General features: G+C 37.4%; 2 protein-coding genes across 2 annotated transcripts in view; one reads left to right on the forward strand and one right to left on the reverse strand.

Annotated features, from left to right (window-relative positions):
* Positions 1–15,227, forward strand: part of bin3 (bridging integrator 3) — a 78,766-nt gene extending 63,539 nt beyond the window's left edge. The window contains exon 9 of the mRNA XM_065247673.2: positions 13,339–15,227. Coding sequence (XP_065103745.1) covers positions 13,339–13,485 — 147 coding nt within the window. The 3' untranslated portion in view covers positions 13,486–15,227. The remainder of the gene's footprint in view (positions 1–13,338) is intronic.
* acsl2 (acyl-CoA synthetase long chain family member 2) overlaps positions 14,418–22,249 on the reverse strand; it is a 62,887-nt gene continuing 55,055 nt past the window's right edge. The window contains exons 16-21 of the mRNA XM_065247672.2: positions 21,755–21,843; positions 19,566–19,682; positions 19,334–19,477; positions 19,076–19,180; positions 18,885–18,956; positions 14,418–15,995 (exon numbers count right to left, since the gene is read on the reverse strand). Coding sequence (XP_065103744.1) covers positions 15,855–15,995; positions 18,885–18,956; positions 19,076–19,180; positions 19,334–19,477; positions 19,566–19,682; positions 21,755–21,843 — 668 coding nt within the window. The 3' untranslated portion in view covers positions 14,418–15,854. The remainder of the gene's footprint in view (positions 15,996–18,884; positions 18,957–19,075; positions 19,181–19,333; positions 19,478–19,565; positions 19,683–21,754; positions 21,844–22,249) is intronic.

Below are 22,249 nucleotides of genomic sequence, written 5' to 3' on the forward strand. Positions count from 1 at the left end.
ATTAAAACACTTACTTTATCATATATTGAGAACACTGTCATTGCTGCTGTCATCCTTGGGACGTCGTCACTGAACTTTTTTGACAGTGATCAGATATAAAATGTTTTGGTCCTGCTCGATTTTCGTTGACTTTGAGTAAAATAATGTAAAGTTTTTCTTAAGATCCCCTGGGGTCATTGTGTTAGCATGACAGAAGCTTGATGCTGTCGTGTGAGAACAAGCAACAGCCGGCATTTTTCCTTCGCCCAAGTGCCTTTCACGTAAATTATTCGATTTTGATGGCATTTCTTTCCCGTCACAGAAAACCACCACAGGTTTATCAATGCCATCAAAGTATTATTTTGTTTTTGTTTGTTTGTTGATCAAGTACAAAGCATATGAGAAAAAAACTAGGATTCTGTGTGTATTCAACGCGCCACCATTGTTGTTTACAATGCATGGAATGGTGCGCTGTGATTTGTTGAGCGGATTTATTGCATTCTGCAGAGAAGGAGGACTGGCGTTTATCTTTTTAATACTGATCTGATACAATACTGATTTTGGTGGTAACATAAAAAAAATGCTGTTTATCGCGTTTTGGAACCAAACTCTTTAAAAATACCCTTTTGAAGTACTTAAAACATATTTACACGACATAATTGATGTGAATCTGACATCTCACGATACTGTTTAAATAAGTGTGTTGTTGTGTGTGAAAAGTGAATAATGATTGGTCATTTTACTGTCTGTCAGACTTTGGCCAATGCCGATAATAAAAAATTCAAAATATCGGCTGATATATCTGCCTCTGCAATATATTGCCCTATCACCATTAACCACCCAACCAAATTTGAATAATGGAAAAAAATGCCAAGTAAATAAAATGAGTTATGGTGAAAAACGTTTTAACAATATCTAACTCAACAATTCAGTACTACATAGTTTACAGTCTTTTGGTGTATTTTAGCAATACATTTCTAACATGTATAATGTGTTTATCATTTTTTTTATATTGACCTTACAGTGACGTGCTTAAATACACACACTGTTGGAGCCGATGGTGTAGTGGGCAGTGCGCCGACATATGGTGCATATGCACTTTCGGCAACCCGAGTTTGAGTCCTTTGCCCGATCCCATACCCCTCTCTCCACCCTATACCTTCCTGTCCTCTCCTACTGGCTATCATTGTAGTAAAACATAAGTCTTGCTGCTCCTTCCACCCAGATTTAATGCGATTAACCTGGAGTAACACACATAACGTAACACACCTTTATTCTGCCCTCGGAGACATAGTGATGTATGAAGTCAGTTCCCGTCAGGTCCACACAGGTGCAGTTCAGCACACAGACACTGAAAACAATTTTGCCAAAAAGCAGCTTTAAGACCCAGTAAAAGTGTCCACCAACTTGCACAGGCTGTGGATTAAATGAGCGAACACTGTCAATAAACAGTAATCCTAATATGACTAACTCCTATTCAACTTCTGTACTTCCTTTCAGCAAATCAATTACAGACATTGAGCAAATGGTGCATCACCTAATTAATATTCATGAGCCTGGTTAATACAGTTTATCATATGTTCATCTGCCCCACGTTATTTAATCATTTCAGCCCTGCAATTTTAAGTGTGGCTCAACCGTCCAAATAATTAGTTTGTATATAAGAGGAAATATTTTGATTTATCTGCAGTATAATTGAATGAGGATACGCAACAGTAAATCTTTTAAAAAGCACCTATGGTACGATTCACGATTTTACATTTCCTTTGGTTTGTGTACTAGTACATTTTAACGATATGCAAAAGGTACAGACCCCAAAGTAAACCATCTCCAACGTAAATCTCTTTTCTTGGACTACAACAAACACACGGATTGTAGGCAACAGTTTACTTCCTGGGATTGGTGATGTAGACAAGACCAACATTATCATAATTCCTACGGCTTCAGACTCACGGCCTGTAAGTTAACTGCTGTTAGCATTGCATTGTGACCGAATCTTTAAAACATGGTAAGGAGCGTCACATTTCCAGCCGACGTCAGAGGAATTCAAGCTAATCACAACGTACAGATTAGCTGGCCAATCAGGGACACACAGCTTTTTAAATCCATGCGTTTCAGTAAGAGAGTGAAATCTGGAGCTACAAAAATGTACGGTATTTGGAAAATAATGTGTTTTTTAACCATAAACCACACAAACAAATGAAGAGTTTGGTTCTATAGTGTTTTCTATACCAATAAAGTGACAAGATAAAAAGCACAATTTTCTGTTATAAACTTTCACATAGCATCTTTAGGTTATAATAACATAAAAAATATAAATCCATAATTAGATTTTCAAAGATTTTTTTATAAAACTTTTTATTTTTCCAAAAAAGTTTTTTTTTTCTCAAAATGCAATAAATCTTTTGAATCAATATATAAATGTGCATTCATCTTTGCCATGTAAGGGATAATCCACGGCTAGCCATGCATTAAAGGGTTTTAATGCACGACGTAGAGGCGAAGAACCACCCGACGCGTAGCGGAGGGTGGTTGTCTCTGCGAAGTGCATTAAAACCCTTTAATGCATGGCTAGCCGTGGATTATCCCGCTTATACCTTGGTTATTTGCCAAGTTAAAGCTGTAATTAATGTTTACAGTGTAATTTTTTAACAGACGGGTAAAAATGACGGTCATTTTCGTAAGTTAAGGCTCGCACTCCATCCGCTTTAAATAAAGTAGTGCTGAAATAAAACCTGTGCACTTTAAAGAGAGACGCACTTATGTCTCGCTCGCTCGCTCGCTCCCTCTGCAAGTGTAACTGTGTTACTATGGTTACCAATGTTTATAGTAGCAGAATAATTTCTAACTGTAATCAAACTGACTGGAACTACCTGTGCATTAAACGGTTTTAACGCACACCTTCCAGCCAATCAGAATCAAGTATTTAAACAGACCATGGTATAAGTTATATTAATCCTTGGGACGTTGTCGCTGAATTTTTTTGACAGCGATCAGCTGTAAAATGTTTTGATCCTGCTCAATTTTCGTTGGCTTCACGTAAAATAACGTAAAAAGTTTTTCATAAGATCCCTCTGAGGTGAGAACAAGCACTCCAATTTTTTTGTTTCCCGAGTGCCTCTCGCGTAACAGTATGTTTCTTTCCCGTCACAGAAAACCACCACAGGTTTATTAAAGCCGTCAAAGTATTATTTTGTTTTTGTTAGTTTGTTGATCACGAAGTACAAGATGAGGAAAACTAGGATTCTGTATGTATTCAACGCCAGCATTGTTGTTTGGAATGGAATGGTACACTGTGATTTGTTTAGCGGATTTATTGCATTCTGCAAAAAAGGAGGAGTGGTGTTTTATTGCGTTTTGGGAAAAAAGGAAGAGAAAATAACATAATAACACATCGGATATTGGATTTTGCGTGAAATTAAGTATTTACTTTTAAATACTAACCCCATTTTGGCAGTAACAAATTTTTTTTAAATGGCATTTATCACATTTTGTAACCAAACTCTTCACATTGTATTATACCAAATACACAAAATAACATTTGTTTTTAGCTATGAAATAGATGCACTTTAAGGATCACCCCTGCTTGTTAAAATCAAGTTATCCAGTAAATGCAGTGGATATAAGCCATTTTACCGTAGTATTTAAAAAAACACTGATTTAATGTTTTTCAGTGGCTTTGGTTTGAAAGCCAAACAGTGCGGTCAGAGCAGTCCATGATGGGTTAATTTCATATGTTTAAGCCGTAATCTTTATGACCCAGGGCAAAGAGGAGGCAGTGAGGTCTCTGTATCTATCAGGATCTGATCTAGTGAACTATGATGCACATAGACGTCTAAATAAGCAGATTTCCTCTTCACCTCTTGAAGCTCACACTGTACATTTGACTGATTTCTGCCATCTCTGCTTCTGAAATTTGATCCAGTAGGAAGAATAATAATTTGTTTTTGCGGTATAGCTTGTTAAAGGTAAATTTACTGTAAATGTGAAAATGCATGTAGTGTAGCCTACAACTATAATGAGCCCTTTAAATGACGACATCCTTCAGCCTCCGAAAACATTGAGGCAGCGATCTCTGGAAATTCTTTTTATTTAGCCACACGTTGTTTTGTTGCGCATTTGCAATTTCCTCTATTGAAAAATAATCATCTGTGCTCTGTGGAAACCGGTCATAAATTAATGAACACATGAATGTAGCATTGCACTGATCTCAGATCAGGCTTGAAAAGAGTCTTTTCCTCAAGCTTTCAGCTGACAGATGGGTAGCAGAGAGAGAGAGAGATACCAGATGACCCACTCATTCATCAAGCAGTTTCAGTAACCCAAAGTGCTGCACATCCAACACCCACATACTCAAAGATACCGACAGCAGATCTCAGGCTGTGATGATGATGATGATGAAGATGATGAGGGTATCTGTGTCTAAAACAGAGGGGTGTACTGTAGGTGGGCTCACATAGGTGCAGTACAGGAGATGCAGGACACAGATTATAAAGAGTGTTTGTGTTTCCAGGCATCCTGGTGTGGACACAGTTTGACTCATCAGATTCAGTCATGCTGAGAGTCCCTTATCCTGCTGAGTCATACACACACACAAATACACACTATACACACATGGCCTAATATCAGGAGATGAGGACGGATAAGAGTTTGGCCTAACGGTTTAAATGAGAGATGAGCGCATACAGTATACATCCTGGATGATTGTTGAAAAGCTGCTGAGGTTTTTATCGCTTTATGTGTGACCCGCATGATGAGATTTGGCATTAAAGTTTAAGTAAGGTCAATGATTGAAATCAGTCAATTTTCACAGAATGTATGTCGGATGATTTTATGTAGACCGCCTGGCTTTTGGACGTTTCGTGATGCCAGCCAATCATTTGCAGTATGTATCTTAGCGTCCGTGGGCCGTGGTGCCGTCTGAGGCCGAGTCTGCATAAATACGGTTCCGTACCTGCGTTTTAGCTTGCGTGTGGCGGCATCATTCATCTGCCATTTGATTGATCTCTGACAGGTCCAAGGCGGATTTTCCTATGAGCTAGTTTTCCTCCTAGGCCCACATGCTGCAGTGTAAACAGATCCCCTCTTGGCTCTTCATGTGGTGAGACCACCATAAACAGCACAGGCCGGTATCCGCTTCCAGTCGGCATTGGGCAGGAACCGGTCCGTCGTAGATCACAGACTGCCACTGACTGTCATCCAGTCCAGAGTCTTTGATTAGAGTCTGATCAAACCAAGAGGAAGTTTACACAAGATCGTAGCCTTTTCCACCCTTCAAAAAATGATAAATTTCTATCACGCTATTTATATCATCGACCACAAAATGTGAAGCCCTAGAAAGTTTTGTGTAGTTGACTTTGCTCAATAGTTGCTACTGGAACGACAAAGCTTATATGTTGAAGCAATAAATAGCGTGACGTTGTTGCACTAGTCAGTTACTAGTATTGTGACTGCTAACCAGACGGGGAAGAAAATAGCGTTCAGATTTGAAAGAAGCCAAGAGTACTTTAACACTCTCGTCCTTTCTTTTTATTAGTTGCATTTCCATAGGCCAGCAGCATTATTATGTTGTAATATTAATCAATTGGATGTACAGATGATAAGTAGGATTTTCACTTAAACACTTTTATAACCAAAAGTTGATCAAATGTATTTTTGCATATTTACATTTATGCATCTGCAACTTATTCCAGCGACTAGCAGTGGCAGAGCGATGTGATCTCATTCATTTCAACTTCTGGTCACACAAACGACAGTGACCATTAGGGACAGGAAGTGGGTGTGTCAAGCTATGTTACAAAGTTTAGAAAAGTTCAACTTTATGCAAATGATGAGTGACTTTCAGGAGCAACTAACAATGAAAGTTAAGTCAGTGGAGTTATCCATGTCTGGTCAGATAGTGCAGTGGGCTGCATTTCCCAAAGGCAAGACTAAGTAGGTCGTTAAATGTTCATATGAATCATCTTAGACTCCTGGGCTATTTCCTCAAACCATCGTAACCCGAAGTAGACCTTGAAAATTGTCGTAGATCTTGTGGAAAGGGAATAGTAAGTAGTACTTGATTGCCAGCTGTGAGCGATCATTTTATGTGCATTTTTGGAAAACGAACTTGAATAAATAACAAATGTTCGTAAAGTTGCTCGTAGAAAGCGTTAAGTTCAATTAGTGATGCACCGATGTATCGGCCGCCGATATTTATCGGCCGATTTTTGATGAATTTGAAACCATCGGTATATCGGCAATAGCACGAGAAAGGCCGATACCGATTGTTTATTAATTAACTGCATAAAGAAATCCATTATATGTAAAAAATGAGTTAATGTTGTAAATTATATGCTGAATATCAAAAAACACCTTTGAAGGTTGTCATGCTGTCTTATTATATTTGTTTTAGCTTAATTTGTACCTCTCTTATTATGTTGGTCAGTTGAATGTTAATTAGATCCAATCCATGTTCAGTAAAAATTATTTGATGCAGAAATAAACTAGCTAATAGACCAACTGTATAGTATTGTACACAAGTGTTTAATATCGGTATCGGCCAGAAGTTGTCTGTTTAAATCGGTATGGGTATCGGCCCAAAAAAATCCTATCGGTGCATCCCTAAGTTCAATAGTTAGTGGGAAATGCACCCAGGGCGATTTATTTGTTTATAATTGTTACTAAGGCAACCAGAATTAGGAACGATCTCATTGAGAGAGACAGGTGACTCACAGCGATATAGCGTTAGCGTTCATTCAGATACATGAATAAGTCTGGAATGGAACGATTGATCTTTGCACTGCTTGACCGAACACTTTACCAGTTGAGATACAGGAATGAACTCTGAACAGAGTTTAGTTTTCTGGTTTTGAATATTTTTTTGTTTGCTGCTTGTTCTTTATTTGAAACTGAATCATCTTTCCTGACTTTCAGTCCGTTTCCAAACACTTTTTAACTGAAATTTTGACCCAAAAATCTTTTACACCTAAAGCCCCATTCACACCACCAGCGACTTTTTGACTTTGTGTCACCCGTCTCTTTCAATGAGGTTGTTAGGAGTAGGGATAGGCATTTTCCAGTAATTTAATATTCGAATATTTAAGCTCATAAAGAACGAATATTTGAATATTAGTTTATTTAAATTACGTTAATTAGGACATACTTGTTTTGTATTTTTCATTTTGTCACAATTTCACAGAAGGCTTATAATTAGGAAATATCCACAACAAGCTAAGCTTATATTCTGTATATATGTATGTTTGTATTTTTAAGTTGAAAACATTGTAAAAATATTAGGGCAGGGACTTTAACGCGTTAATTAAGATTAATTAATTACACAAAAAAGAATGCGTTAAACATTTTTAACGCATTTTAATCGCACTTATTTTTGCACCGTGGAACATTTCTCATTGGATGAATTTCGGCGGACCGATTATACTGGAGCACCAACTAGCGTTCATGACTTCAGACAACAACAAACCACAGTGAACATGAACGAAGAAGCTGATGAGATCGCTTTGGTTGGCCCCGTGGATGGGAAATTCTTTTATAAAAAACAAACAGATGGAAGCGTCAATAAGAGCATGGTTGTGTGTAAGCTATGCAACAAGGAATTCACATATCACCTGCAGCACATCAAGCCTCAAGTATCATCTCAATGCAAAACATAAAGCAGCTAGCGTGGACATTAGCCCGACTCCGAGTACAACGACTTGGTTGAACAAAAATAAACAATATTTTGTTGCTTAAGCTTATGTATTCAGTCATTATTCATGGTATACTAAAAATCCATGTGAAAAAATAACTTCTCAATGTTCTCAGGTCAAATATTTATATGTGATTAAAATGTGATTAATTTCGATTAATTAATTACAAAGCCTCTAATTAATTAGATTAATTTTTTTAATCGAGTCCCGGCCCTAAAAAATATATTTTTATAATTCTTCTTTAAAAAAAGCCTACAGAAAAATGGTGATAAAACCCACGTGGAGCGAAGTCGGAGTCAAATAGTTTCAAGTCGGTCGTTAGTACGAATTCAGTACTTTTTGATCTTACAGATATTATATTACACCAAAAATAAAACCCAAACCCAAGTGAAGTTTAACGTTTGAGGACTTGACAAAGTACGCTATCATTATGTAAACAGACTACCAAGGAAGCACCAAGGAAGAACCCGGAGCGAACGAAAAAACATAGACTACATAACAGACTGCATATGAATATCTTCTCTGTTTAGTTTGACATGTTTTTGTGAAGACAGACAACCAAATTTAGTTTACCTGCTTTGGTGAAAGCCTGTTCTTCTGACTACAATAATGCTGGGCTGCGGAGAAAACTCTTCTCCGTGGTGGTTATCCGGTAAAAACAACAGACGGATCTAACAAGAATATCTGAATTTAACATTATTTTACAAATAACGTAAGCTGGCTCGATACCTTATTGCTGACTGTGCAAAGTTACGAGCTTAATTTAACAACACAAAGACGGGGCTATTATTGTTTGCTTTTAAACAGCCACAGTGCAGTTATCCGGTTCATTTTCGAAAGAGTACCACATATAATAAATGTTCTCCATTTCGTTCTCTGTGTCTGTCTTGTTATTAACAAAATAAAGTAGACTATATAGCAGGAAGCTTACAAATCTCTCATGATGCTCTGATGCGGGATAATAACACGTGAGCCGTCCAAATAACACGTGAGCCGTGGGCAAAAAACGGACAACCCGGAGTTAAAACGATATACTTAAATTTGTCTGCATCTGAATTGCCAAACAATCAGAAATACATACAAATTAATTTTCATGTATATTAAACATTAAAGTCTGTAAAAGACAGTATAGATGAAGTGAAAAAGCATTAAATAATTCGTAACCCTTCGGTTTCAAAAACAAACATTCGAATAGCATTTTTTTAATTCGAATTATTATTGAAGATCGAATATTCGAAAATTCTAATATTCGTGCCCATCCGTAGTTAGGAGGTGTTCATAATTCTGTTTGTCATAAACAACCAAGTACCATCCACTGAAGTAACTGAAGAGAGATGGATGACGGTATTCACTTATCTTTCGCATAAAGTTGAACTTTTTTTTAACTTCGCTGGACACACCCACTTACTGTTGCCAACAGTCACTTTGGCTCATGATGCTGGAAGTCAGCAAGTTTCTATTAAAATGTCTAACATCATTTAACTCTGCCACTGCTAGTCGCTGGTGGTCTGAACGGGGTTACTGAATGGACCATTTTGTCGCCCGCCTCTTTCTGTGATGTCGTTTGGAGGCGTTCCTAATTTTGGTTGTCCTTAAGGGGCTGGACACACCAAAACTTTTAAACGCGGCTGAAAACGCCTTGAGGACGCCGAATGCCAGCTGTTTTTCAGCTGAGTGCCAGCTTTCTTCAGCTAAGCGCTTTGGTAGCTCTGATACGTCAGCTGTGAGACGGTTGGTTGCTATGATACTTGTCCCGCCCCTCCTCCACTGTGATTGGACGACCGCGTGAGAACTGACATTGACGAGCGGAGCTTTTCATCCAAAGTTGAACATTTTTCAACTCTCGGTGCTCAGCGCTGAGCGCGGAAAAACCGCCAAGCGCCGGTTTTCAGCGCGAAAAAAAACCCTAGCTGCTGGCTTATTTGAAAAACGCCGAGCTTCCATTGGAAACAATTGAAAACATGCGCCGGCCGCGGGCGTAAAAGTTTTGGTGTACACAACCCCTAACAGTTATAAACATCACTGCTGGTAGTCCTTCCCAAAGGTTGCTCGTAATTTGCATAAAGTTCAACTTTTCTCAACTTTGTCGCACTGCTGGACACGCCCACTTCCTGTCACTATTGCTCATTTCACTGGACGTTGCCAAGCTTCCATTGGAATAAATGAAGTTGCAAGTCTTTGGCGGTGTGGGCGGGACATTAGATTAAAAGTGGAAGCAGTGTCAGAATAGGCATTGCCTCTTTTGACTTGGGTGACACCCTAATAAATGCAGCACATTCTGGATGGCCAAGCACCGCTTATATTTTCTTAACAAGATGGTAAATGTCAGGTGTGGATAGTTTGTGAGTGCACGTACAGTGAGCAGTATGAAAAACACGTGTAGGTTTCATTTCGGAGCAGTTGTATTTCCCCAGCGCTTTCAGTGGCTTCCCACTCCTCCTGGATCTTTGTAATGTGATTAAAGGCTATTAATCATCAAAGCACCTCTCGTGGGACCCCTGACTCACGGGTCGGGGGAAGAACAGGGGCGGGACGTGTCAAAAAAGCGTTCAGCTGACACTCGCTCTCTCATTCACACGATAAATGCAGAAGAAGAGTGAGGGCACCTGCTACCCACAGACGTTACTTCTGTCTTTATTTCTTTGCATCTTTGTATAAGCCGCTTGTTTGTGTTTCTATTTATGCCTGTGTGCGTGAAGATATCCTTCTTTAAAGCGAAGCAGGTATACCAGTTACACATTTCACTAAGGCTACACTTAAAAAAATGTACTTTCTCTTTTGCCAATTTTCTTTAATACTTTTTATTTTGAGAAAAATCTATTCAACAATGTGAACTTAATTTAGTTGAGTTAATTGAACTAAAAAAAGTGTGTCAAAATTCTTTGTTAAGCCAACATAACATTAGTGCATAAAATGAACAGATTAATAAAACCATAACAGACTGGCATCTAATTGGCTGATGATGTTGCAATGTATTATGGGTAATTGTTTTTCGGGCACCCTCTTGCAGTAGTGTAGCAGCATTAGATGGGTACGCGAGTAATAAATGATGTATTTTTAGAACAAAACCAAACAAATGGTTCGAAATGTAACATTTAATTTTAAATTTGTTTGTATTTGATAAGTTGTAATTAAAAGGTTTATATGATGAGTTGTATTGAGCAGCTGCACTATTGATTGATTGATTGATTCAGTGTTTGTGATGGGGGATTTCGAAGCACGCTTCATGAGGCTTCGAAACATTTACGAATCTTTTGTTTCGAATCATTGGTTCAGAGCTTGTTTCAAACTGGCCAAAGTCAATTGGTTTTAGCAAACGTGGCTTCAATACGTCATAACTTCGAAACGTTTCGAAAATGCGACGATTCACCACTAGGGGGAGTTGATCACAAATGACCAGTGTGTGTAAACTCGGGTCAGTTTTATTATGCAAGTTCATAAAACATAAATCTTTCTGATTAATAACACTACTATTTTGTCTACTTTTGTTTATAGATTTAATGACAAAAATGTGCGTAGTTAAAAAGGGAGTTAGTTTTAATGATTTCTTGCCATAAATAAAACTAAAAACACAGACTACACTTTTAATTATGTCTTAAGTTAAATAATTTGTTTTTTCTTAAAGACACATTTTTAGTACAATCTTGCTGTTATTTTGTAAAAAGTGTAAAATGTTTGGGCAGATCTTGCTGCTTTTACACTGTTTTGACCAGCAGGTGTCACCAGCGTGTATGCTGTTTCGAACGCTTAGAAGAACTGAATCAATTTACAAAGCAATTGGTTCAATTGATTCAAAGCTTCGAAAAGCTTTGTTTCTCCCATCACTATTCAGTGTTATGGGGTTATTAAATTGGTGATCCTAATTCACCAATCATTATTTATATTTTTGTGTACAATTAACTCAATTGTTGTTTGTTGACATTACTAAGGTTTGTTAACTTTACGTGAACCTCTTTTGTCAAATGAACTTAGTTATTGTTTGTTGAGAATACTTAAACAATTTGCTTGGAGCCTTTCACAATTTTTGTTCTAAAGTTGAAGTTGCACTTTAAAAGTTTTATTAACTTAATTTTAATTCATCCAGATAACTTACTTTTTAAGTTAATTTTACCTAAATATATTAGTTGAAACAATTTCTATACAACTTTTTTTTGAGTCAACTAATATTTTGAAATTGAATAAACTAAATTTTAAGGCAACCAGGTAGTAAATCATTTTAACAGTGCATTGTAAACAATCTTTTTCCACTTAGATTTTTAAGTTTAGTCAACTAGGATTTACAAGTTATCTTGAAAAGGGATGAGTTGCTGTAACTTACCAAATGAAGTTGACATAACTAAAGCAAACTCGACTTGATTTAATAGCAACTCATCATTAGTGAATACAGTTGAAATGACTTGTGCTATGCATATATAAATACACACATGCATGTAGATATTTTTTATATATATTTTATATTATATATAAATTTTGAAAATTATACATAAACAGTGTTTTTCATTTAAATGTTTCTTAAATGCATACATGCATATGTTTCTATTTATAAAGCAAAATAATTACACACAGTGCACACATATATTTTGCAAAAACAAACTTTAATTTTGTATGCGATTCATCTTTTGACAGCCCCAATTTCTATATATTATGTTTTGTTTTTCCAAGCATAATTTTTTATTTATCATTTTATGTATTGGGTTTTCCTTTTTGTTCTATTTTTGAACCATTTTGTTGCTTGGGGTTGGGGTTAGATTTGGGTTACGATGTCTTTTATGTATTGGTTTCAATTTTATTCTTTTGATTTAAACTATTGACGCTTGGGTTAGGATGTCTGAAATGTAACAGAAAGTCATTCTAACCCCAATGATTAAAATCGTATCTATGAAAACAAATAAATAAATCAAATATTTTGTGACCGTACACTCTAAAAAACAAATGGTGCTATATAGCACCAAAACAGTTGCTTTGGATCGTAACGATAGAAGAACCATTTTTAGTGCCATATAGCACCGGTGAAGAACCAGTGAAGCACCAGTGAAGCACCAGTGAAGCACCATATAGTGCTATGTAGAACCATATGTGGTGCTATATGGCCCCTATATGGTTCTACACTGGTGCTTCACTGGTGCTTCACTGGTGCTTCACTGGTGCTTCACTGGTGCTTCACTGGTTCTTCACCGGTGCTATATGGCACTAAAATGGTTCTTCTATCGTTACGATCCAAAGCAATTGTTTTGGTGCTATATAGCACCGTTTGTTTTTTTAGAGTGTATCACAAAATGCCTTAAGACTGGGTTGGTATACACATCACATCCTTTATGTTGACCCAAGCAGCATTAAGAACAAAAAAGTCATGTTTTACCATGCATTCAGTTTTTCTTAGAGGTCAACTATGGTTACTAAATACTGATTTATTGAGATCAAACTAAACCAGAACTGATTTTCTGTATCATACGTACTGCCGCGCTCTCATTATTTTTCAGTTTTATTTTTGTTAAACTTTTAAACAGTTTTGTTATTGGCCACACCTTTAGCTGGCTAAGCATTAATGCATTTGTTCAGAAAGTATTTCCGACTTTATTTTGAATTGTTATGTAAAGTACTTGTGTATTATTTACTTTGAAAGATTTCTCTTTGTTCTGCCCATCTCATTTCTCCCCTTTGTTCCTCTCAGGTGGCCTATTTCACAGAGATGCACAACATCTTCACAGAGCTGACCGATCGGATTGACCAGGGCGGACTGACAGATGAAGAAAGAAAACAAGAGAACGAGTCCAAGCTGAATGAGTTGCGTGCTCTGTCCATCGTGGCCGATGACTGATATGAAAAACAATCTGTTCCTCCTGATACAAACATATACAGTATGTGTCTTCATATAGACGTTGAATGAGGTCGAGCATGGGTGGATTTTATTGCGTATTTATTTTTTCTGTCTGTATGTTTTTCTTTAATATAGAAGTCTGTTTTTAATATCTTGTTGATGTAGATGAAGGAACACTAAAGATACCGTTTTTATTTACAATGGATAAGCCAGATATTTTTATGCAGGTCTTACATAAAATGTCTGTTGTGTTGGCTTTAATTTTAGTTAACATTTAAGAAACTAAGGCCTGGTTTCACAGACAAGGCTTAGCTTAAGCCAAGATTTTTAAGTCACTTTTATAAAAATGCCTTAGAAATGAACATTACTGGTGTGCGTCTTAAGAAAAAACAATGACACATTTTAAGATCTATATCAAAATATTTTTAGCCCAAACAACATTCATTTTAGTCTAGGACCAGCCTTAAGCCTCATTTGTGAAACTGGGCATTAACCTCATAAATTTGTTATATCATCTCACCCTTTTTATCCAATAAATATCAAATATTTAAATCTGACAATTTAAACCGTTAAAAACATTTTGCAGCTGCATATTGATTTCAGTTTTGGTTTTTACACTACACAAGATCTCATTTCTCCTTTTAATGTCTTTCCAAAATGTGTAACACTGGATTCTTGCAAATATTTTTATACAATGAGCTTTTAGGAGCGTACTGTGATGTGGTAAACATGTCATATAGATGAACACACCGGTGAATATTTTGTTAAAAATACCAGAGAAGTTATATTTCTGTTATAATTGAGTTTCTTGATAGATAGTACTGTACATTAAGGAGACCAACAATGTTGACGTATCATGTGAATGAAGGGCAATCGTTTGAGTTATACTCTGGCTCCCTCTACTGACAAGTGAAATGTCATTTTGATTTGGATTTTTCTTTTATGAATGGAAAGTAATGAAGAAAAGATCTATTTAATTTTAGTTTAGCAGCCATAATACACAATGTACTGTTATAAAGTTTCTAGTTACTTAAAGGGATAGTTCACCCAAAAAAAACAAAATTTCTGATGAACAAAAAGAAGAATTGAAACTATCAACTCGGTGCTTACCATCATTTATCAAAATATCATTTAAGCACAGATTTGATGCTTCCCATTGAATTCCATAGGATTTGTTTTTCCCACTTTGAAGCTCAATGATTTCCACCGTCTGTGTGCTTATCATCATTTATCAAAATATTTTATTTTGTTTTCATCAATTCATACAGGTTTCGAACAACATAAGGGTGAGAAAATTAAGTTTTGTGTGAACTATCCCTTTAAGGACCCACACATTTTAATCTGTTTGTTTCAATGTTACATAAAGTGATCTGTAAAAGTACTGACAAAGTATTATTCAACTGGAAGAAGCTTAACTGTGTGCAAGATTGTTGGTTATTAATTTTTGGCATTAAATTAGATACGTTAAAAAGTGCCTTTGCTGGTATGTTACTGCTACAAGGTCATGGGTTGGATTCCCAGCCAACAAACTCTGAAAATGTATACGTTCAATGCTTTGTCAATTGATTTCTGATTAAATTGCGAGTGTGCATGTACATGTTTTTTTTTTACTGCATTCAGACTTTGTCTCTTGTTTTTACTCACAGCTGTTTTAACAAATGTGTGTTTTTATTACTGAAGTGTTTTGTTCTTTTTCGTTTGGTGATAGGCTTGTTTTCATAAATAAAGCTTTGTCAACTGAATGTGCAAACATCTTGAAACATGTAATTATTTTATTGACAAAGGAATAAAAACAAAGTCAAATAAAGTACATCTCTACAAGTTGAAATTAGAAACGGTGTTTCAAAATGTACAAATAGTCAGATGTGCCATCAAACCAAATACAATTGAAAATGAGAATTTCAAGTCATCTTAAACGTGCAACATCATTGTTTTTAAAAGAAAATCTAGAGCTGTAAAATAGCTATAAAATTTACTGCAAATATCCCAACATTCCTTATCTAGGAATTACTGCAACGGACAAAGAGTGTCAAGTCTATACAACCTCGGTTCAGGCTAAAATGATACTATACTAGCTTATTCTAAAAACAATAACTACTCTTAAAGTAGCTTTAATCTCTGGCCCAACAGCACTGTTGATGTGTCTGTACAGTAAGAAGTATACAGCAGTGTTTGCTAACGCTTCATATTCCCTCATACAGTATAAATTCATAAAAACAGTTTCAATTCAGTAGCATCGCTCATGTTTAGAGAGTCTATTGTTAGGTTGGTTAATAAATGCTTGTGCGGCAGCAGAATTGAGATGCTAGTCTGTTTCGTCTATGCAATAATATCTGCTGGAGGATATACTGTACTGCACGTACAGGTCTCTATATGGATGATTTACTGTACATTTGTCTGATCTGCTCACTGAAAACTCTTCGTATGTCCACGCGTCTGCTCTTCAGGGTTGGTGTGAGGAGGCCGTTCGACACGCTAAACATTTCAGGGTGTAAGTATAAATCCTTCACCTGACAGAGAAACAGGAAAGACATCAGCTGCTACAAAAAACATATTACACAGTGATGAAGATTACAGTATGTTTAAAGCAACACTATGTAGTTTTTTTACCTTTAAATAATGTCTCTAAAATTATTTCAGTGATAGAACAACTTTAAACTGGACAAATTGTACTGTTGCTGCAACCTGAGCAGCCTCCTAGCTGCTACAAGCACACTCTGAAAGTGGCGGTGGAGGGTAGGAAACACAGCCCCGCCCCTCTCCCTGCCTGCAGAAGAGTGTCTGATACCAGGCACTGTTGCGCTTTTCAACCACATGGGGGAGCTGTAAGTCATTTTTACATGGAAACTACATAGTGTTGCTTTAAACACAGTGCAACATTGGTTAAATGAATATTACGGATTACCAGAATAAACTTTACAACTTAATGGGCATTGGGCAGTTTCCCAAACAGGGCTTTGATTAATCCAGGAGGACTAATTACAAAAAATTCTTGCAAAAAACATTACTGGTGTGCATCTTGAGACAAAAAAATAACACTGTTAACAAGATATATCCATAATGCCAGTTGTTTCAAATTAAGGCAGATCAAACATGCATTTTAGTCTGGGACTAGGATAAACCCGTCGGAAAACTGCCCCGTGATCTAATAAGTATATATGTCCCACATCTGCTACATGTTGTTAATAATTACCTAAGACAAGAATTTAGCATTTAAATTTTATTTCACAGGTTCGCGTTAATATGTAATCGATAGGGAATGAGATAAAGCATATTTGTCGTGCTGTTCAAGGGGAGAGCTCCGAGCTTGGAATTTTAGCCCCAACCCAAAGTATTCCCCCTCTTTAACTGGAATGGAGGGATGCTGCAAAAACTGTCACGGGGCAGAGGTGAGGGATGGCTATACAGTATATTGACACCTCTTCATGCTGATTGGTTGGATTCATAGACTGTAAAAAAAGATGGACGACAACGCCTGTTCGCTCTCTTCCATTGGTGAAAAGTGAAGCCGCCAGTGTCCCGATATGGCGCTGACATCTTGGGTCTTGAGTCTGGGCAATAGTGATTACGGGACCAGTCATGCGTAGTAGTGAGCAGGAAGTGAACCCGCAAAATCAAAACCCCGCCCTCGCTCTCGCAGAATGCGCATATCACACGATATCACAGCGGTCAATCATGACGTGACACCACCGTTTTTATATCATAAAATAACTAACTAAACACAAACTTATTTTTAAAACAAACATTGGAATTTACATCAGCGTGATAAAAACTACAGTAAATGACAGAAACCAGGTTCGGAAAAAAGATAATTGAAGTGTAATTAAATTGTTTAGTTGGTCTCAAGTCCCATTGAATAACAAGGAGAAGCGGGGTTTATGACCTATACTGGGACCAGTCACTGGGGGGCGATCGAGACGTTCTGGCTTCATTTTTCAGGGCTTGTGCGGCACGCTTGGTTGGATTACATGACCATGCTCCTCCTGAACTTGGTTTAATAAGCTTCATATGAATGAAAACGCATTTGGAAAATGATAGCACAAATAAATGTCTGCAACATCCATTTCAATAAAATAACCATCAGTTATTATATCTATGATTTTACCTCATGTCATGAACAGCTAAACATTACCCAGTTACTTTCATCCAGTTAAGTCATCCACAGAGTATTTCCTTATCAGGTAACATATTTTTTAATGTGTTTAAAAGAGCTGTCGGAAGCTTGATGGTGATGACAGTGATGTTAAAGGAAAACTACACCGTTTTTCAATATTTTACTATGTTCTTCCCTCAACAACGACAAATGAATACAAACCTATTTTTATTCAATGCGTGCACTTAATCTTTGTACAGCGCGTTATGAATGTGTTAGCATTTAGCTTAGCCCCATTCATTCCTTAGGATCCATAGGAATGAATGGGGCTAGGCTAAATGCTAACACATTCACGACGCACTGTACAGTGCACGCATTGAAAAAACATAGATGTGTATTAATTTGTCTAAGTTGAGGTAATAACATAGTTTAATATGGCAAAAGAGTAGACTATTCCTTTAAACCGCCGTCAATATTACTGTGAGCTGCCACCAGGGGGTGCGCGAGAGGAAAAATGTAATGGCGGTCTGTTTCTTTAAGTGGGATTTTTCCATACAATAAATAAATAAAAAATAAACAGTAAACATTTCCTTTGTAATCGCTTTTATTTTAAATTAAAAAAACTAATTAATTAGTTTTTGATAGAAACGTAGAAGACAGCTGCTGTCTTTTTCTACGCACTGCTCTTCTGTTATGCACTGCAGCCGCTATATGTGTGCCAACTCGTTTCATTCATTCCATATATATTATAAATATGCTTAACTGGCTGAAATCAGGGAAACTGTCAAGTGGGACGTCTTATGATAAAGTTGTTAGTCACGAAGGAGGAGAGGGACTAAGAGAAAGTGAGGATTTGGAGGCAACAGAGACGAAGAGAAAGAAAATGAGCGGGAGTCAGAAGATGCGCCGGAGGAAACCGAAAAGAAGCTTTGTTGCATTAAATTGAAACTTTGTTGATGTTGTTATTGTCATCCGTGTTTCGGTTATTTGCGCATGATTAAACATGAGTCTTTATGGCGAGAAAACAAAGCTTTGTTGCATTTTTTTTTTTTTTTGAAGTGTGGATTGGGACATAGAAGTGGGTGTGCAGGAAAAAAAGTTTGGGAACTGCTAATGTAGGGAATCATTAGTTGTCCCGAGATAGTTTGATAATGTTTTGTGTGTGCTACTTGTGACTCACACCGCCCGCGGCTCGCCTCCAGGAGCTTGGGGTTTTATACGGAAAGAATCGGCACAGCTGATCTGTCTTTCTATATCTGATCAAACCATTAAAGGGATTTTTTAGGTCCATTTATGAAGGACCTACCTGCTCAAATGACTTAAGTCCCGCCTCCTTTCCCACTGATGTCATATCCTCCAGCACGGCCTTCTTCACATCCTGTTATCAACACATGATATTTCATTTGTAGAAATCACTGAACGATGAGCTCAAGATTTTGTGTAATAAATGAAAACACAGCAGTTTTGTTTGTGAGGAGATTTTCTGATGAAACTCACTGGATCCTGACAGAGTTCTTCATATGATGATCCCACGATTCCTCTCTCTTTGGCCCAATTGACAAACACCTCGGGGTCTGGTACTACGATGCCTATGAGGTGAGACTGAACACACAAACATACGACAAGATTTACGGTCATTTTCTCAACAAGCGGGTCAAGTCTTAGCTTCGTGTCTAGACAACTGTTGATGCCCAAATTTGCTGTCCTTTGTTTCCTCAACACCAGTAAGTGTGTGTCTGTATCATTCACGCTTACCTGTAGACTATCTCCATGTACAAAGACCTGAAGTACTGGAACGCAGCGAGTGTAGATGTTTTCTATCCTCTCTGGAGCGATGTACTCGCCCTGTGACAGCTTAAATATGTGCTTCTTCCTGTCTATAATCCGCAATGTCCCATTCTAAAGAGAGAGACACATGCTCATATTCAGTGCTAATACAATATTAAATCTCTCGCCTCTCTGTATTCATAAGAATAGAGTCTCTTACTGGTAGCCACTGTCCCACATCTCCAGTGTGAAGCCAACCATCAGCATCCAGAGCTTCTCCTGTCCTCTCCTCATCTCTCAGATAGCCCCGGAAAACACTGGGACCCCGGATACAGATCTAATACACGTGCACATATTATACAGAAATTGCTCATTAATAAAATAATGTCATGAAATTGCACGTGTGCATATTAGATATACCACACATGAAGATGTTTGCAATGCCTTTAATTGTGATTTACTGGTTTTTGGATAAAATCATTCTAGATAATGTAAAAAAACCTTTAGTATACTCTTACCTATAAAGGACTATTAGGAACACCATACTGATACTGTGTTTGACCCGCTTTCACCTTCAGAACTGCCTTAATTCTATGTGGCATTGATTCAACAAGGTGCTGAAAGCATTCTTTAGAAATGTTGGCCCATATTGATAGGAAAGCATCTTGCAGTTGATGGAGATTTGTGGGATGCATATCCAGGGCATGAAGCTCCCATTCCACCACATCCCAAAGATGCTCTATTGGGTTGAGATCTGGTGACTGTGGGGGCCAATTTAGTTCAGTGAACTCATTGTCATGTTCAAGAAACCAATTTAAAATGATTCAAGCTTTGTGACATGGTGCATTATCCTGCTGGAAGTAGCCATCAGAGGATGGGTACATGGTGGTCATAAAGGGATGGACATGGTCAGAAACAATGCTCAGGTAGGCCGTGGCATTTAAACAATGCCCAATTGGCACTAAGGGGCCTAAAGAGTGCCAAGAAAACATCCCTCACACCATAACACCACCAGCACCAGCCTTTACAGTGGTAACAAGGCATGATCGATCCATGTTCTCATTCTGTTTACGCCAAATTCTGGCTCTACCATCTGAATGTCTCAACAGAAATCGAGACTCATCAGACCAGGCAACATTTTTCCAGTCTCCAACTGTCCAATTTTGGTGAGTTCCTATTTGTAGTGGAGATGAGTGGTACCCGGTGGGGTCTTCTGCTGTTGTAGCCCATCCGCCTCAAAGTTGTGCGTGTTGTGGCTTCACAAATGCTTTGCTGCATACCTCGGTTGTTATTTCAGTCAAAGTTGCTCTTCTATCAGCTTGAATCAGTCGACCCATTCCCCTTTGACCTCTAGCATCAACAAGGCATTTCACCCACAGGATTGCCGCATACTGGATGTTTTTCCCTTTTCACACCATTCTTTGTAAACCCTAGAAATGGTTGTGCGTGAAAATCCCAGTAACTGAGCAGATTGTGAAATACTCAGAGCGGCCCATCTGGCACCAACAACCATGCCACGCTCAAAATTGCTTAAATCACTTTTCTTTCCCATTCTGACATTCAGTTTGGAGTTCAGGAGATTGTCTTGACCAGGACCACACCCCTAAATGCATTGAAGCAACTGCCATGTCATTGGTTGATTAGATAATTGCATTATTGAGAAATTGAACAGGTGTTCCTAATAATCCTTTAGGTGAGTGTATATAACCTTGATATCTTTAATATTAACCCTTCCCCCACAGTTGATCAGTTATCTCGTTAATTTAAAAAAATTGCTTCCCTGCCAAAGACTAGGTTTTACATCTGTATTCCACTATTACCCACTAGGTGCCACTGTTACCCAAATTATAAAACACCAATGCATCCACTGATCCAAAAACAGTAAAAATTTTATGTTTTGATCATCACCTTAAATCTGATTTCTAACAAAAGTCCTTTATAAAAATGCAATTATCTCAGCTTTTTGCTAAAAAATTGTTATTTGTGAAGAAACCTTCCCATATTTGAGGGGTGATAAAAAGAGAACAAATGAAGATGGGATAAAACCCCCATTTTTTGTTTGAAAGCAGATGATCCGTCTTTCATTTGATATATTGTATGTTTATATATTTAAAGAAGAACATTTTCTGGAAGGCATTAAACTTTTGTGAAAATCATGAAAACTTTTGACTGGCAACTATTTAAAAAAATGCTGGCGGGGAATGAGTTAACTACTGTAAGTAAGGTCACGTCAAAAATTGAAATCAATGATTGAAATCAAACTTTGATGCTCCTAATCTCATCATTAGATTATGAGACTTTATCCTGGACTTCACAGACAGGGTCACACACTTACAAGCACATGTAATCTATTGCAAATGCATTTGTATTTATTTATTATAATTGAGTAGATGTGATGAAAATACTGACCTCTCCCTCTCCATTCTTGGCATAGTAGTTCATGTCAGAGATGTCTGTTAATTTCACCATGGCACAGGGTAAAGGAGCTCCTACATGACCTGAAAAAGATCAACACCACTGTAAACAGGGCTTAAAGTTGGGATCCAAGTGGACACATCACCTCACCACCATTTCCAACACCTATAGAACAATAGCGTCATCTGTTACTCATTTATATTTGAACTCTATGTAAGCAATAAGGTACGAGAACAAGTCACGGCTGAAGGGTGATGTCAGGCACAATGTAAAGTCAAAGCAACGGTTCTGCCTAAAGGGGATACAGCTATGGACAAATCCATAGATGCTGGGTTTAGGGCAATTGAACATATCAGCTTGACAACAACTAACTTAAACCAACCAAAACCATCTTTCGCAATATTTAATTGGAAGTGTAAATTATTTATTTAGTGCCGTGTCCTGTTCATTTGCATGAGAGGGCATGGTTTATGATATGTACTGCAGCCA

Source organism: Paramisgurnus dabryanus, chromosome 11, assembly GCF_030506205.2.
Source record: "Paramisgurnus dabryanus chromosome 11, PD_genome_1.1, whole genome shotgun sequence".
In the NCBI taxonomy this organism is placed as follows: Eukaryota; Metazoa; Chordata; class Actinopteri; order Cypriniformes; family Cobitidae; genus Paramisgurnus; species Paramisgurnus dabryanus.